At 37.2% G+C, this 14,459-nt stretch overlaps 1 protein-coding gene across 3 annotated transcripts in view; it reads left to right on the forward strand.

Moving 5' to 3' along the window:
• Nucleotides 1-14,459, forward strand: part of MORC4 (MORC family CW-type zinc finger 4) — a 50,688-nt gene that overhangs the window by 17,125 nt on the left and 19,104 nt on the right. For all 3 annotated transcript variants that reach the window (XM_060003068.1, XM_060003069.1, XM_060003070.1), the window contains 3 exons: nucleotides 1,806-1,925; nucleotides 3,334-3,434; nucleotides 12,231-12,329. In XM_060003068.1, coding sequence (XP_059859051.1) covers nucleotides 1,806-1,925; nucleotides 3,334-3,434; nucleotides 12,231-12,329 — 320 coding nt within the window. The remainder of the gene's footprint in view (nucleotides 1-1,805; nucleotides 1,926-3,333; nucleotides 3,435-12,230; nucleotides 12,330-14,459) is intronic.

The raw sequence follows: 14,459 nt of genomic DNA on the forward strand, positions 1-14,459 counted from the left end.
TTGTTACTCATAAGCAGATTGATTTTCTCCTTTTGAAGAACACAACCCTTGTCTACTGTGAAAGTTTTTTTTAAAGCCCTAAACAAACCTAACTTAACAAAGCCAGAGCTAACATTGTTAGCATCTGTAGGTAAATTAGTTATAATATCACTGTATGTAGCTAGGATCTTAGTGCCATAGTTTTAACAGAGCCAGTCTAAAGTGTCTTTCAACTACTGTCTCAGGATATACCACATTTCTACCTCCAGCTTCTTTCTTCTGTGGGTTTCTACCAGGGTACCTCCTATGCATGCATTCTGTATGTACCTGAGCTCTTCTCAACCTCCCTTCCCATTAAACTGGTTACCTTTCCCTATTAGAATTTGGGCTAAACGAATTCACTCTAGGCATGAGTAAAATGAAACTTCTAATAAAATTTCCCCTAAAGTCACTGAGGGAAAAGATTACTGATGCTGACTTATTTATTCCTCAGTTCAGTTAGCAAAGGCGTCTGCTCTCCTCTTGTCCTTTCTCCTTATTCTAATTTGGGGAATCTCCTACCCCAGTGTACTTCCACCCCATAATTTAGAATTTAAAAGTATACAACAGAAAGAATTTGACTATCTTTATCTTTAAAATGTTAACTTTATGGTGTAGAATTTTGGGTTTTTGTTTGGGGCAGTTTTGCCCTGTTTTGTTTTTTCATTGGAATAGGGTCTTATTTGAGATTTGATTTGAGCTTCTGGAGCCCAGAACATTATATGTTCTGAGCCAAACATTACTGAGTTATGTACCCACTCGTATTATGTCTTCATATCATACCTGACCCACTTGTCACATGGATTTGATGCAGGTAGCTTGTTACTTAGAGGGGGTAATGGAGATCAGTTTTTGGAAAAGTAACAAAAATAAGTTTTCATTTAACTCATTTGGACATGAAGATTTCTTAGTATTTGTTTTAATGAAAATCTCAGTTTCTCTATCTCCTTTATCTTTCTCATTCTATTACCTTGGTTTTTAAATCAAATAGGAGTTGCTAAAAACTCATAAATTATTCATGTTTTATGTATAATACTTAGTTCTCTTTGTTTCATTTATCCAAGCTTGTTAACGTCTTCCCATGAAATATATTACAACAGGACTATTTATTGTCCTTTACCTTTAAAAGTGGTTTTGTTCTTCATGGTTTTGCTTTCATTGTGTTTTGTATGATTAGCCGGACTTACCTTATTGCATGTAATTGTGTGAATCTGTGTTGTACCATGTATCTTACCTAGCAGCAAGTTAAGCAGTTAGCAAGTGTTAAGAAACGTTTTGTGATTTATGAATTTTTAGATCACTGATGGTATTTTGATATATTTTCTTATAGTCTTTTCCATGTATACATTTATAGTATATATTTTTAGATGAAACTTGTTGTTCTGAACATTTCCTAATGTTCCCAAATACTTTTCAAAGACATAATTTTAAGAGCTGCACAACAGACCATGTGGATACACCAACATTTATTTAGTCATTCCCTTATTGTCAAACATCTAAATTATTTATGTTTTTTTAGCCATTACAAATCACTGATAAATTTCTGTAACTCATAAACCTTTATGGTCTTCTCTGACTGTTTCTGTAGGATAAATTCCTGAAAGAGAATTACTTGTTCAAAGGTTAAGAATATTTTTAAAGCTGTTGCTACCGATTTTTAAAATGCCTTCTAGAAAGGTTATACCGGTTTACATACAATGGTGTTTGATGTGTTTTGCTGTAATATAGTGCAAAATTTTGTGTGCTAAAGCTCCTGGTGTTTGTCTCCTTAATGATTTTCTTCTCAGAATAAGCAGGTGAAAATAACTTTTGGGTTCTCTTGCAAGAATAATAACCAGTTTGGAGTAATGATGTATCATAACAACCGCCTCATAAAGTCTTTTGAGAAGGTGGGATGCCAGGTGAAGGTGAGTAGTTAATGCTTCTCTGTCATAGAGGCTGAAAAGAGTAGGAAAAGGATTTAAATTTTGCAAAAGGGATAGACTAATGAATGGCTTTTTACTCATCTTGAGATAGTTGTTAAATCTGATCCTAGAATTCTATGTTACCAGTGAGCTGTCTTATGTTCAAAAGCTCTTTCTACTTCTCATTCTTCATAGATGTCAATCAACCCAGGAGTTTTACTGAAGGCATTTTCTAGGTAGCTGTTAATAAGAGGTAGAATTAGAGCACCAGCAACTCTGCCATGCGTATAAGTTTATTAATGTTTGAGGTAGCTCTTTCCATTTTCTTGGGGAGACAGTAAGGCATCGTGGAAGATGTATAAAATGTAGTGGTTTATGACCAGGATTTGAGGCCTGGCTCTTCCACCTAAAAGCCATGTAATCCTGGCTACATTGTTTAATTTCTCTGAGGCTCAATTTCCTTACCTGTAAAATGGAAACAACGATAGTAATTTTACTTGCTCTGCCTACCTTACAACTTGCAGGGTTGAGAGATTTAAATGGGATAAATTATGCAAAAGTACTCTATAACTGAACTATACAAATATTACCATCATCTTAAAATTTTGATGACAACTTAAAGTAGTAATATCTGCAAGTATCCCATTCATTCCTATTTTACAGATGAGATTGCTAAAGCACAAAGAATGATAAACTGCTTTATATTACACAGTAGGACAAAGTTACATATGACCCAGGAGAGCTAGTTTTCAGCCTATATTGCTTTTCATTGTTATATCATCTTTATACAACTTGTTTGTTTGCCAGTCTAATTACACTCCGACTCAGCTCCTTCCATTAAAGTATACAAAAATGATTTTAAATCCAAAAATCTCTTGTATCAACTTGTAATTAATAATACTGCAAGTCTGACTCTCTTTAGCAGTTGTTTGGTGGCATACATATATAAAAATGGTTTATTTTAATGGAGTGTGATTTATATAGCATCCTTAATTTTTTTTCAGATGGAGTTTGGTTTTAGTTCCCTAGAACAGAAGTATATAACCTTGATTTTTTTTTTAGCATTGTCATTCTTTGTTCAAGTGAAATCTTCTGGCAGTCCCATAATATAAAACAGATGAAAGTGGAGGTAGTGTGGGTGAAGTAGAGATGGCTATTAATCCCTGGAAAATCCTAGGAAATCTATGGATCACAGTTTGAAAATCTCTGCCCTGTAATTTGCCAGAGGTTCCAGTTCATTGTAATACTTGCAGTCTATTGGCGTACATTCTCAGTGTTTCTCTAGATATTACTGGCCTCTCCTTGCCCGTGAACGTTATGTAACCTTTCTATTATTGTTTAGAATCAAAAGGAAGTGCCTCCAGGCAGTCAACAGTAATGTAAGTGTTGAAATTAATATTTTTCTTGTAAGCCAACTCATGGAGAAGGTGTGGGAGTAATTGGAGTCATTGAGTGCAATTTCTTAAAACCTGCCTACAACAAACAAGACTTTGAGTACACCAAGGAGTACCGGTGAGTCACTCCCAACCTGAGGTGTTTCTGATGGTTTGTTCAGATATGATTCTATTCTCTGAAACCTCTAAAATCATCTCTAAAAGCCAGCCACATAAGTTAACTGAGAATCCTTTCAAATCTATTTTCCAAGATTAGAGATAAAAGGATTTGATTTTTAAATTAAAAGCTTACTGATACATGATGTATGGAGCCCAACTGAAGTAAACCTTAACTTTAAAAATTAGGGAAAGAGCATAGGGGTTATTTAGTAAAATACTTTGGTGAAACAAAGAGCCTTGGAATTGATCTTAATGAAAAGAGATGAGTGGATCTGAAGTTATTGAATATGTTGTGGGGAAAGCAGCAGTTTGAAGTTTGTTCCGAAAGATTTCCTTGAAGCCAGTGAACAGATTGAGAGGAAAGTATTGGAGCAGCAGGAAAAACGTGTGTTTTTCCGGAAGCATCTAGATTTAATAGGTAAGACCAATAAAGAATCAGAAAGGAACTTGACATTGAGGCTGAACCAGTAAGGATATTTTTAGGAGGCAAAGAAGGGAGTTGTTAAAGCCAGGATATAATAGTTTGTTTTAAAACTTGTGGGGAGGGATGGATCATACATTCCTTCTTTCATCAAGTATTGTGAGATATCTCCTCTGTGCCAGGTATTAGGGACATAAGAATGAAAGTTAAGAATCCTTGATGCCTATGAACAAATGGGATGAGATATATGTAAATAAGAAACTTAAATACCTATAGAATAATTGCTTTAATGGGGGATGTATGCCAAATGGGAAGAAGCTTTAAATATGCCTAAAGGGATTCACAGAGCAGAATATGTTTGAGCTTAAACTTCAAGGAAAAATTGGAGTTCGCTAGGTGGATGAAGAGGGGGAGGACATTCTAAGCACAGGGAAGTATTTGAAATGGCAAAGGGTGTTCTGGGAGGATGGAGAAAGAAGGCATGAGGACATTTGGTGTCATTTTTCTGGAAATCTCAGTAGCAAATCTTTTCTTAGAGTGGGGGAAAAGTATTTCCCCAAATCTCTTTTTTTTGGTGTCCAAAACTGTAATAAAATTAGTTGAATGTTGTGCCTTAATTTATATGAAACCATAAGAATTTTAGGTTTAGTATTTGACAGAGAACTATTTGGATGACAACCCCAGATTAATTTCAAGGTAATTGGTTCTTGGTCACTCGGGCTGCTCAATGATTATAATAACTACCTGCCCTTAGTTTAAGTAAAATGGTCTTTTAAATATGAGTCTGGCACATAATGGAGATCTTTGACTAGGACTTGAGTCACAAGAGTGAAAGTTTAGGAATGACATCAGTTTGACAAAAGTCTCAGAGCCAAGTCATTCTATTTCTCTTGAGTGAAAGGAATAGAGAATTTCTGGTGATTAACCAAATAGTTAAGATTTGTGAAATCCAAATGTTAGATATTAAAAATTATGTAACATCCTCTTAAGCCATCTCCACCACCCCCCAATCTAGCTTTTAAAGTTTAGAGGTATTAGATGCTTGGTTTGTGATGTTTCGTTTCAGTATGATGGGTTTGAGGTGATGGCAGGGGAACCAAATGGAGGTATTCTATAGAGAGTAGGTTTATTCAGCTAAACATATGGGACTTCTGGCTTAAGTAGCTTAATATCTGCTACACATTTTATTAAAAACAGAAAACTAGTATACTGTCCTGCATACAGAGTCTTCTGAGGGTAATAAGTGTGCATAACTCATCCCAATTCTGGCAGCATTTCCCTTTTTACTCAATTTATTTTATGTTAAATGAAAAAAGTCTTTAGTTAAAATATAAGGGAATTTGAGAGGGCGATTAGAGAAGGTTGTCTGCTATCACAAACTCATCCTAAGAGTATTTATTATACATTTCAAAACCGCTATAAGAGATACCAGCCATCATACTGCTGGAATGTCTACAAATAAATCATTTGTAATATCACTTTTAATAGTTGTAGATATCAGATTTCAGCTACAACTATCAGGGCTCAAACTTATAACATTTTTAGAGTGAATTTCAGCTGAAGAAATGCAGTCAATGCATACTAAGTGAACACCTCACTGGTACATGGCACAGTGGCTAGATTTTGTGGAGTTTTCCAGAGAAATTCGAGACATGGTTGCTGTCTTTGAGGAGCTCACAGTGTAATTGTAATGACGGATTGTCACAGACACGAAACAGTTTAGAGAGCAATAAACTTGCTCTTTGATCAATCAAAACTAAGTGGTATGGTATAGGAAGCATTCCCTGGTAGAACAGATAGGGAAGGTTTTAGGTAGAAGGTATGACTTGAGATTTGCTTAAAGGATACAGGTTTAGAAAAGGGAGGGAAGGGAATTCCAGGATGGAATTATAGCGTGAGCTAAGTGACAGCAACTCAGAGTGGGAAGAATATGAGGAGTGGGGATAAGGGGATGTAAGTAGAGTGAAGGGGAGTGAAGTCAGATGGATAGAGTATGGCCCTGTCCTAGGGCAGGGGTTGGCAAATTTTTCTGTGAAGGGGCAGGAAATAAATATTTTAAGCTTTGTGGGCCGTATGGTCTCTGTCACTACTACTCAATTCTGCTGTAGTAGGAAAGCAGCCGTAGACAATAAGTAAAGGAATGAACGGTGTCTGTGTCCAATACAATTTTGTTTACGAAAACAGGCAGTGGCCCGGATTTGCCCTACAGGCTGTAGTTTGCTGACCCCTGTCCTGGAGCCACAGTTCCCAAACTGTGTGCCAAGGTGCACATAATGAACTCACAGAGGAGCCACAGGATGTTTAAAATTTTCGAGGGGAATACAGTGATATTGACTCTTGCCTATAAGCAATAGAAATTGTTTTCTGTTGCTGTCGTAACAAATTACCACAAACTTAGTGCCTTAAGACAACACTGGTACATTGTCTTCGAGTTCTGTAGGTTAGAAGTCCATCATAGATCTCACTGGGTTAAGATCAAGGTGTTGGCAAGGCTGCATTTATTTCTGGAGGCTCTAAGGGAGAATCTGTTTCCTTGGCTTTTCCAACTTTTAGAGGCTGCCAGTACTCCTTGGCCCATGGCCCTCTTCCTCCATCCATATTCAAAGCCGTCAGTGGTGGGTTGGGTCATCACATCATAACACTCTGATGACCTTGCTTCTGTCATCACTCTCCTTCTCTGATTCTGACTCTTCTGCCTCACTCTTCCACTTTTAAGGACCCTTAATGATTATGTTGGTAATTCAAGGTAATCTCCCTATCTTAAGTTCAGCTGATGAGTAACCTTAATTCCATCTGCAACCTGATTTCCCCCTTGACATGTAATCTAATATATTCATAGGTTTCAGGGATTAGAACATAGACATCTTTGGAGGACCATTTTTCTGCTACTACAGTCTGCCCTCTGGCCCCTTAAGATCCACTTACATCACACATGCAAAATACATTTACCCCATCCCAACATCCCCAAAAGTCTCAACTCCTACAGCAGCTCAGTCTAAACTCTTAATGTCATCAGCTCAGAACGCCCAAATCTTCTCATCTAAACCAGGTATGGATGATACTCTGGGTCTGATGCATCTTGAGGTAAAATTCCTCTCCATCTGCAGATGTGTGTCTTTTTTTTTTTTTTTTTGTATTTACTCCCAAAATATAATGGTGGGACAGGCATAGGATACCAGTTATAGATGTTCCAGTTCAAACAGGGAGAAAAAATGAAGGAAAAAGGAATCACAGATTCCAAGCAATTTCCATGCTAACTCCATTAAATTTCAAGGCCTGGGAATACTCTTCTGGGGCTTTCAGCTCCACCCTCTGGATTTAAGGCTCTGTTCTCTGTCCTCATGGCTCCACCCACAGACTCATTTTTCCTTTTTTTTGAAAGGTAGCATGCATGTATTTGTAGCTGAGTAGTTTCATCAGCCTGTTTCTTAACTCTCGAGTTTTGGGGGTCTAAATGCCTTCTTTCATTTATACTCTCTCTGTCCCTTTCAGTCCAATCTAGCAGTTTTGTCCTTGTATACCATTCTCAAGAACCTTGTGGGTCTCAAGTATGTATCATGGATATTCACTCCATCAGACAAGCGACTCTTGACATGTCTTTCCTAGATAATCCTATTTCTGTTCTTGGCTTCTGCTGAGATGGTGGTGGAGATCTGATTCACGTGTTTAATCTTTTCAGAGAGCTTTTTGTGTGACTGAATACTTTGACCTTTTGATCTTCCTGAGATATTAGCGAAAGGTTGTCCAGCCACTGCCTTGGCTTTTTCTCTAGAGCATCTTTCTAAATTTTAGCATCTTTTGCAGTCTGGATAAACTGAGAATTTCCAAAATCATTAAGTCCTGGTTCCATTTTGTTCAACAGTTCTTCCCTTAATTTATTTCTTTCCTCTCACATTTTATATAAGCAGCAAGCAACCACCAGGCCACACTTTCAACAGCCTGCTTGGAAGTCTCCTCAGCTAAATTTCCAATTTTATCATTTACAAGTTCTGCTTTCCACCTAACTGTGGGACACAATTCTGCTAAGCTTTCTGCCAGTATGTAACGGGGATCACCTTCCCTCAAGTTTTCCAATAACATGTTCCTCATTTCCTTCTGAGCCTTCACCAGCCACAATTTTAACATCCATAATTCTACTAACAGTCTGTTCACAATGATTTAGATATACTCTGAGGAAATTTGTGTTTTCTCGACCATGCTCTGCCCTTCTGAGCCCTCACCAGTGGGGTGTTTAACATCCATATTTGTACTAACAACAGTCTATTCAAGGCAATCAGGCAATTTCTGTAATGCTCCTCCAATTCTTCCACCCTCTGCCCACTGTCCAATTCTAAAGCCACTTCCACATTTTTAGGTATTTGTTATGGTAGCACCCCACTTTCAGGTAAAAAATGTTTACATTCCTCTTGATTATATCATATCTTTGTGAATCTGGGTTTTTTATGATTGCTGTGATAAAAAGCAAGTATTACCAAAAATCAATGTTGAATAAGAAATGAGGGAAGTTGTGTCCAGTTTGACTCCAAGGTTTGAGTAGTTGTACAATATCCAACAGGCGTACCCATTCCATTATAAGTAATTGTGGCTATTTAAGATTGAAACAGAAATATTTTTAAAATATATACATATATTTTTCAAATGGACCCTAAATTTTAGTACATAAATAGTTATTAAGTTGTTTCGACATAACCGTTTAATAGTAATTGGAACCAGTACATATTTCTTTAGACCTAAGGGTGCCATGAAAAACTTGGGACACTAAAGGTACCATGAAGCGAGATAGTTTGAGAACTTCTGTCTTAGAGGGACATTGGATAGAGTAGTTGATGCTTTAGGCAATGAGAATTCATTGTGTATTCTTAAGTAGAGGGGTGACTTGAAACAATTCTATCTTAAGAATATAGTACATTACACTTATATACTGCTTTATGGCTTATAAAGTGCTCTACATGAATTATATCAGTTGATAAATCTGGAAAGAGGGTGCAGGATAGATTGAAAGAAGGATTATATGTTATTTGAGTAATCTAGGTGTGGGGTGAAGGTGTGAAATAAGAGTAGCTGTGAGAAAGGAAGTATGTGACAGATACTGAAAAAAAAGATCAAAAAGTTTGGTGAGGGCTTCCCTGGTGGTGCAGTGGTTGAGAATCTGCCTGCCAATGCAGGGGACACGGGTTCGAGCCCTGGTCTGGGAAGATCCCACATGCCGTGGAGCAACTAAGCCCGTGAGCCATGGCCACTGAGCCTGCGCTCTGGAGCCTGTGCTCCGCAACAAGAGAAGGACGCGACAGTGAGAGGCCCGCGCACCGCGATGAAGAGTGGACCCCGCTCACTGCAACTAGAGAAAGCCCTCGCACAGAAACGAAGACCCAACACAGCCAAAAATAAATAAATAAATTTATTTTAAAAATTGATGATAAATTAATAATGGGATAAGGGAAATAAAAGAGAGGAAAGTATCAAAGATCACTTCAAAGCCTCAAATTTAGTAGACTGGCATATTGACAGGATCGTTGATAGAATAATGAGGTTGGGGAAAGGAACAGTTTTGTGTAGTGGCAATGGTGGAAATTAGATTGTACGGGATTAAGACAGGAGAATGAAGAGGAGATAGTGGGTATAGACCACATACCAGGATTGGGGAAGTAAAAGGAAAGAGATTACTGGAACAGTGGAGTCAAGCCAGGTTTTTGCAAGAAGGAATGGGGTTTCAAAATACATGAGAATGGTGTCTTGATTGAGGTGGTGGTTACATGACTGTATGCATTTGTTAAAACCGATAGAACTACATGTTAAAAAGATAAATTTTACTCTATGTAAATTTCACCTCAATATTTTTTGCCCGAGTACATGAGAACAGAGATTTATTTTTATTTTTTAAATTGAGATATAATTCACGTGCCATAAATGTCACCATTTAAAAATGTATACTTTAGTGATTTTAGTATATTCACAAAGTTGTACAACCATCACCACTATCTAATTCCAAAACATTTTCTTCACCTCAGAAAGAAGCACCTTGTCCATTAGAAGTCACTCCCCATTTCCCCTCCTCTCCAACCCCTGGTAACCACATAATCTGCTTCCTTTAGTTTTCAATTTTTTTGTGTGGTAAAATACACATAACATAAAATTTACCATCTTAACCATTTTTAAGTGTACAGTTCGGTGGTATTAAGTACATACATATTGTTATGCAACCGTCACCACCATCCAACTCCAGAACTCTTTTCATCTAGCAAAACTGAAATTCTGTACCTATTAAACAATAACTCCTCATTCCCACCTCCTCCTATCCCCTGGCAACCACCATTCTACTTTCTGTCTCTATGAATTTGACTACTCTAAGTACCTCATAAAAGTGAAATTATACAGTATTTGTCTTTTTGTGACTGGCTTATTTCACTTAATGTAATGTCCTCAAGTTTCATCTATGATGTACATATGTCAGAATATCCTTCCTTTTTTAAGGCTGAATAATATTCTATTGTATGTATATACTACAGTTTGCTTATCCATTCATTTATCAGTGAACACTTGGATTGCTTCACCATTTTAGCTCTTGTGATTTATAGTCTATTTTGTCTGATATTTGTATAGCTACCCTTGCTCTCTTTTGGTTACTATTTACATGGAATATCCTTTCACTTTCACCCTATTTGTGTCTTTGTATCTAAAGTTAGTCTCCTGTAGACAGCATATATTTAGGTCATTTTTTAAAATTTTACCCATCACTCTGTGTCTTTTGATTGGAGAGTTTAATCCATTTACATTTAAAGCAATTACTGATAAGAAAGGACTACTGTCATTTTGCTATTTGTTTTCTATATGCCTTATAGATATTTTGTCCTTCATTTGCTGTATTACTATCTTCTTTTATGTTTAGCTGATTTTTTTTGTAGTGAAACATTTAAATTCTTCTCATTTCCTTTTGTGTATATTTTATAGCTATTTCCCTTGTGGTTACCATGGGATTACATTATCCTGTGATCAGGAGCAGCAAACAGAGATCAGAGCACAGATCCCCAATATTTGGAGGACAAGGTCTTTTTTGCCTACCCTGGCTCCTGCAAGCTGGTCTTGAAATGTGTGCACAGCTGCCTGTCACAGGGCTGGGGTAGGAGATGGGTAGCTAAGAGCTGAAATTTGCCAATCTATCATCCAAGCATTCCCCTGGAAATTACAAGTCTTCAGTAGACTCTTGAGTTCCAAATAGTTACATTAGACAGATTCTGCCAGTGTAATTGTTGTCTAGATGGGAAGGCAGATTCCTGGTGCTTCCTACTCCATCACCTTTCCAGAATCCCATGTAATCTTTTTTAAAAAGTAGATTTAAAGTAAAATTTTAAGAGAAAACAAGAAATAGTTCTTCATCTGTGACTTTAGGGAAGGATATAAACATAGAGGTAGGAACATTGGTAGGTTGGAGGGGACTAAGGGTTTATAGGGGAACTCATATATGATTTAATCTTCTCTGTGTAGTCAGAATATAATTTAATATGAGTAAGGTGGAGTTAAGGAAGAATTCCTCTTAAGGAGAGAAGAGGTCTACAAAACCTTTGGGGAATTATCCGGGGAGTCAAGAGATCTAAACACTAAATTTGTAGTGTTTCAGGTGTATACAGCTCTACATTAAGTTGTAATCCTGGGTTGTAGAATTAAATAGGAATTAGTCACTAGAAATTGGCAGTTTTTAAAAGTAAAATTCAGGTTTTCTACACATTATATTGTTTAACCCTGGGTCTGCTGTTGTTCATTTGGGAAGAGAGATAAAGGAGAAAGGGCAAGAGCCATAATTGGGGCATAGCCTCCACTAACAGCTATAGAGTAGAAGGTTGAAGGGGACTTTGTTGCCTGTTGTTGCTATAACTGCTGTGATCAGCATTTAGACAAAGAAGAACCATATAGACATTTTTAAGTTAGTGTTTGATTTGTAATAGATAGGGTGCAGTATTTGATCCTCTGCCTTTCAACTTGGTCCTCAATTGTTTACCTGTAGTCATCTGACAATTGAATAACTCCCCAACAACTTATCTGCAATTTAGTCTTCTATCATTGTCTCTAATGTCAGCTCCCCTCACCATGATTCTAAAATTTGGAGAACACAGTACTTTTTAGGACTTGTGACCATCTTACCTTTTCAACTGACTTCGTCATTTTGACATGTAATTTACAAAGGCAGTACATTCCCATCCTAGTTTCTGAAAGTGTAGATGTTCAGACCTATCCTGAATATTCTAAATTGCTGGTTTCTGTTAAATGGGAGCATCTTAAAGATTGCAGAATTATTCAACAGATTCTCAACATTGACATGTTTCTTTCTTTTTCTTTCAGGTTGACAATAAATGCCCTTGCCCAGAAGCTCAATGCTTATTGGAAGGAAAAGACCTCCCAAGAGAATTTTGAGACCTCAGCCATAGTCAGGCCAATACCGTGAGTAGTAAATTTAGAATATAAAAGTATTAGGGGTAATGTCTATGGAGCAAATGGAAGGAATGGGATAAGATGGTGCTTTTCACATAAGGAAGTTTAATTAACTAAAAATAGGAAATCACAGGTACTAATTTCATCATTCTCTAGACCTCTTCATTCTGGTTTGACACTTCTGTGATTTGGATCATAAATATGAAGAGTTTAGTACTGTCAGTTTATCCTGCAGGCAGCATGATATAGTAGAAGATGATGACCATTTAAATCAGCCACTCCTGGGTTGAAAATCTAGATCTTTTTCTTCTTTTTTATTTAATAAACAACTTGAAACTTTTATTGTATCAATATAATATCTAATGTATTACAATTGCTTTAAGGTTATAAGTTCTATAAATATTATGAATATTACTTAAAACCCTAAATAACTCACTAGTGTATTCTCTACTTTCAAATAATTAGGCAAAAATCATGAAATTAAATCATGGATAAATGTCTGTTAGTCTTTGTTTTTAGATTTTATTGAAGTATAGTTGATTTTAAATGTTGTGTTAATCTCTTCTGTACAGCAAAGTGACTGAGTTATACATATGTATATTCTTTTTCATATTCTTTTCCATTATGGTTTGTTACAAGACATTGAATATAGTTCCCTGTACTATACAGTAGGACCTTGTTGTTTATCCATCCTATACATAGTAGTTTGCCTCTGGTAATCCCAAACTCCCATTCTTTCCCTCCCCTACTCACTCCCCCTTGGCAACCACAAGTCTATTAGATCTGCTTCTTAATAGTTGGTTGAGCTTAGGTTAAGTAAGTCACTTCACCTCTCTGAATATATTAAGTTAGATGACATAACCTTTTTTGCACAGTACCTGGCATATAGTAGGCATTCCGGCGTTCAGAAATACTAGCCAATTTCCCTTCTCTTTATTACTAGCGAACATTGTTGGAACTGTACCAAGAAATTTGAGACTAGAAGTAGAGAACCCAGGATGTCAGAAAAAGATGTAGAATTTATTGAATCTAAGAGAGGAGATTACACACAGAATGGTGGATCAGGATGAAATGCCTTAGTAGGCCAGGAAAGGAGCATAATATAGAGGATAGGATGCGTAACAACATGTATACAGTCAATTATACCATCAAGACAAAGATTAGAGGTTCATTTTGGGGTAGGCACCCATGTTTTTTTAAAAATGGAAGTAATCAGGGCTTCCCTGGTGGCGCAGTGGTTGATAGTCCGCCTGCCGATGCAGGGGACACGGGTTCGTGCCCCGGTCCGGGAAGATCCCACATGCCGCGGAGCGGCTGGGCCCGTGAGCCATGGCTGCTGAGCCTGCGCGTCTGGAGCCTGTGCTCCGCAACGGGAGAGGCCACAGCAGTGAGAGGCCCGCGTACCACCAAAAAAAAAAAAAAAAAAAAAAAGGAAATAATCAGACAAATGTTTGATATAAAATTTTGTTTTAAATGCAACATGATTGCTGTATGAATATCACTATATCTTATTCTAAAGATCTCTACTCCTGTCCAACATCCATGGTTTTCAAAGAAATGCAAATTGAGATGCCTTTTTTTGCCTTTTAAATAAGCAGTGATTAATGCAGTGAAACAGATGTTCATATATTGCTGGAGTGTGTTTATGTATGTTATACAACCTTTTCTGTAGGCAGAATGATGATTATCTATTGAGTACTTACATGCCGGACACTGGTCTAAGTTCTTTACATGTATTTATTTAATCATCACAACAACCCTATGAGATAGACAGATGATATTATTACTTCTTTACAAATGTAGACACTGATACACTGAGAGCTTAAGTAACTTGTTCAAGATTGGATAAGTAAAAAGTGGTAGATCCACTTATGTTCAAATATAGGCAATCAGGCCCCCAAACCCAGGTTCTCAACCACGACACTCTTCTGGGAGGATGCAATGAGAATATGGCATAGCCCCTTCAACTACCTACTTATTGCAAGCACAAGCTAAAAGTCTCTCCTATCTGCCTGGATGGGAGGATCTACCATGGTCTGCATGTAACCTGAGGGAGGGATTTACCGTCTCTAATGCTTGTCCCCAAGGGAGTAATATTGGCACGCTTCTGCACGAGACTCTTCTGTGTGTGTGCACGTA

The sequence above is a fragment of the Delphinus delphis genome, chromosome X (genome assembly GCF_949987515.2).
Source record: "Delphinus delphis chromosome X, mDelDel1.2, whole genome shotgun sequence".
NCBI classification, from domain to species: Eukaryota; Metazoa; Chordata; class Mammalia; order Artiodactyla; family Delphinidae; genus Delphinus; species Delphinus delphis.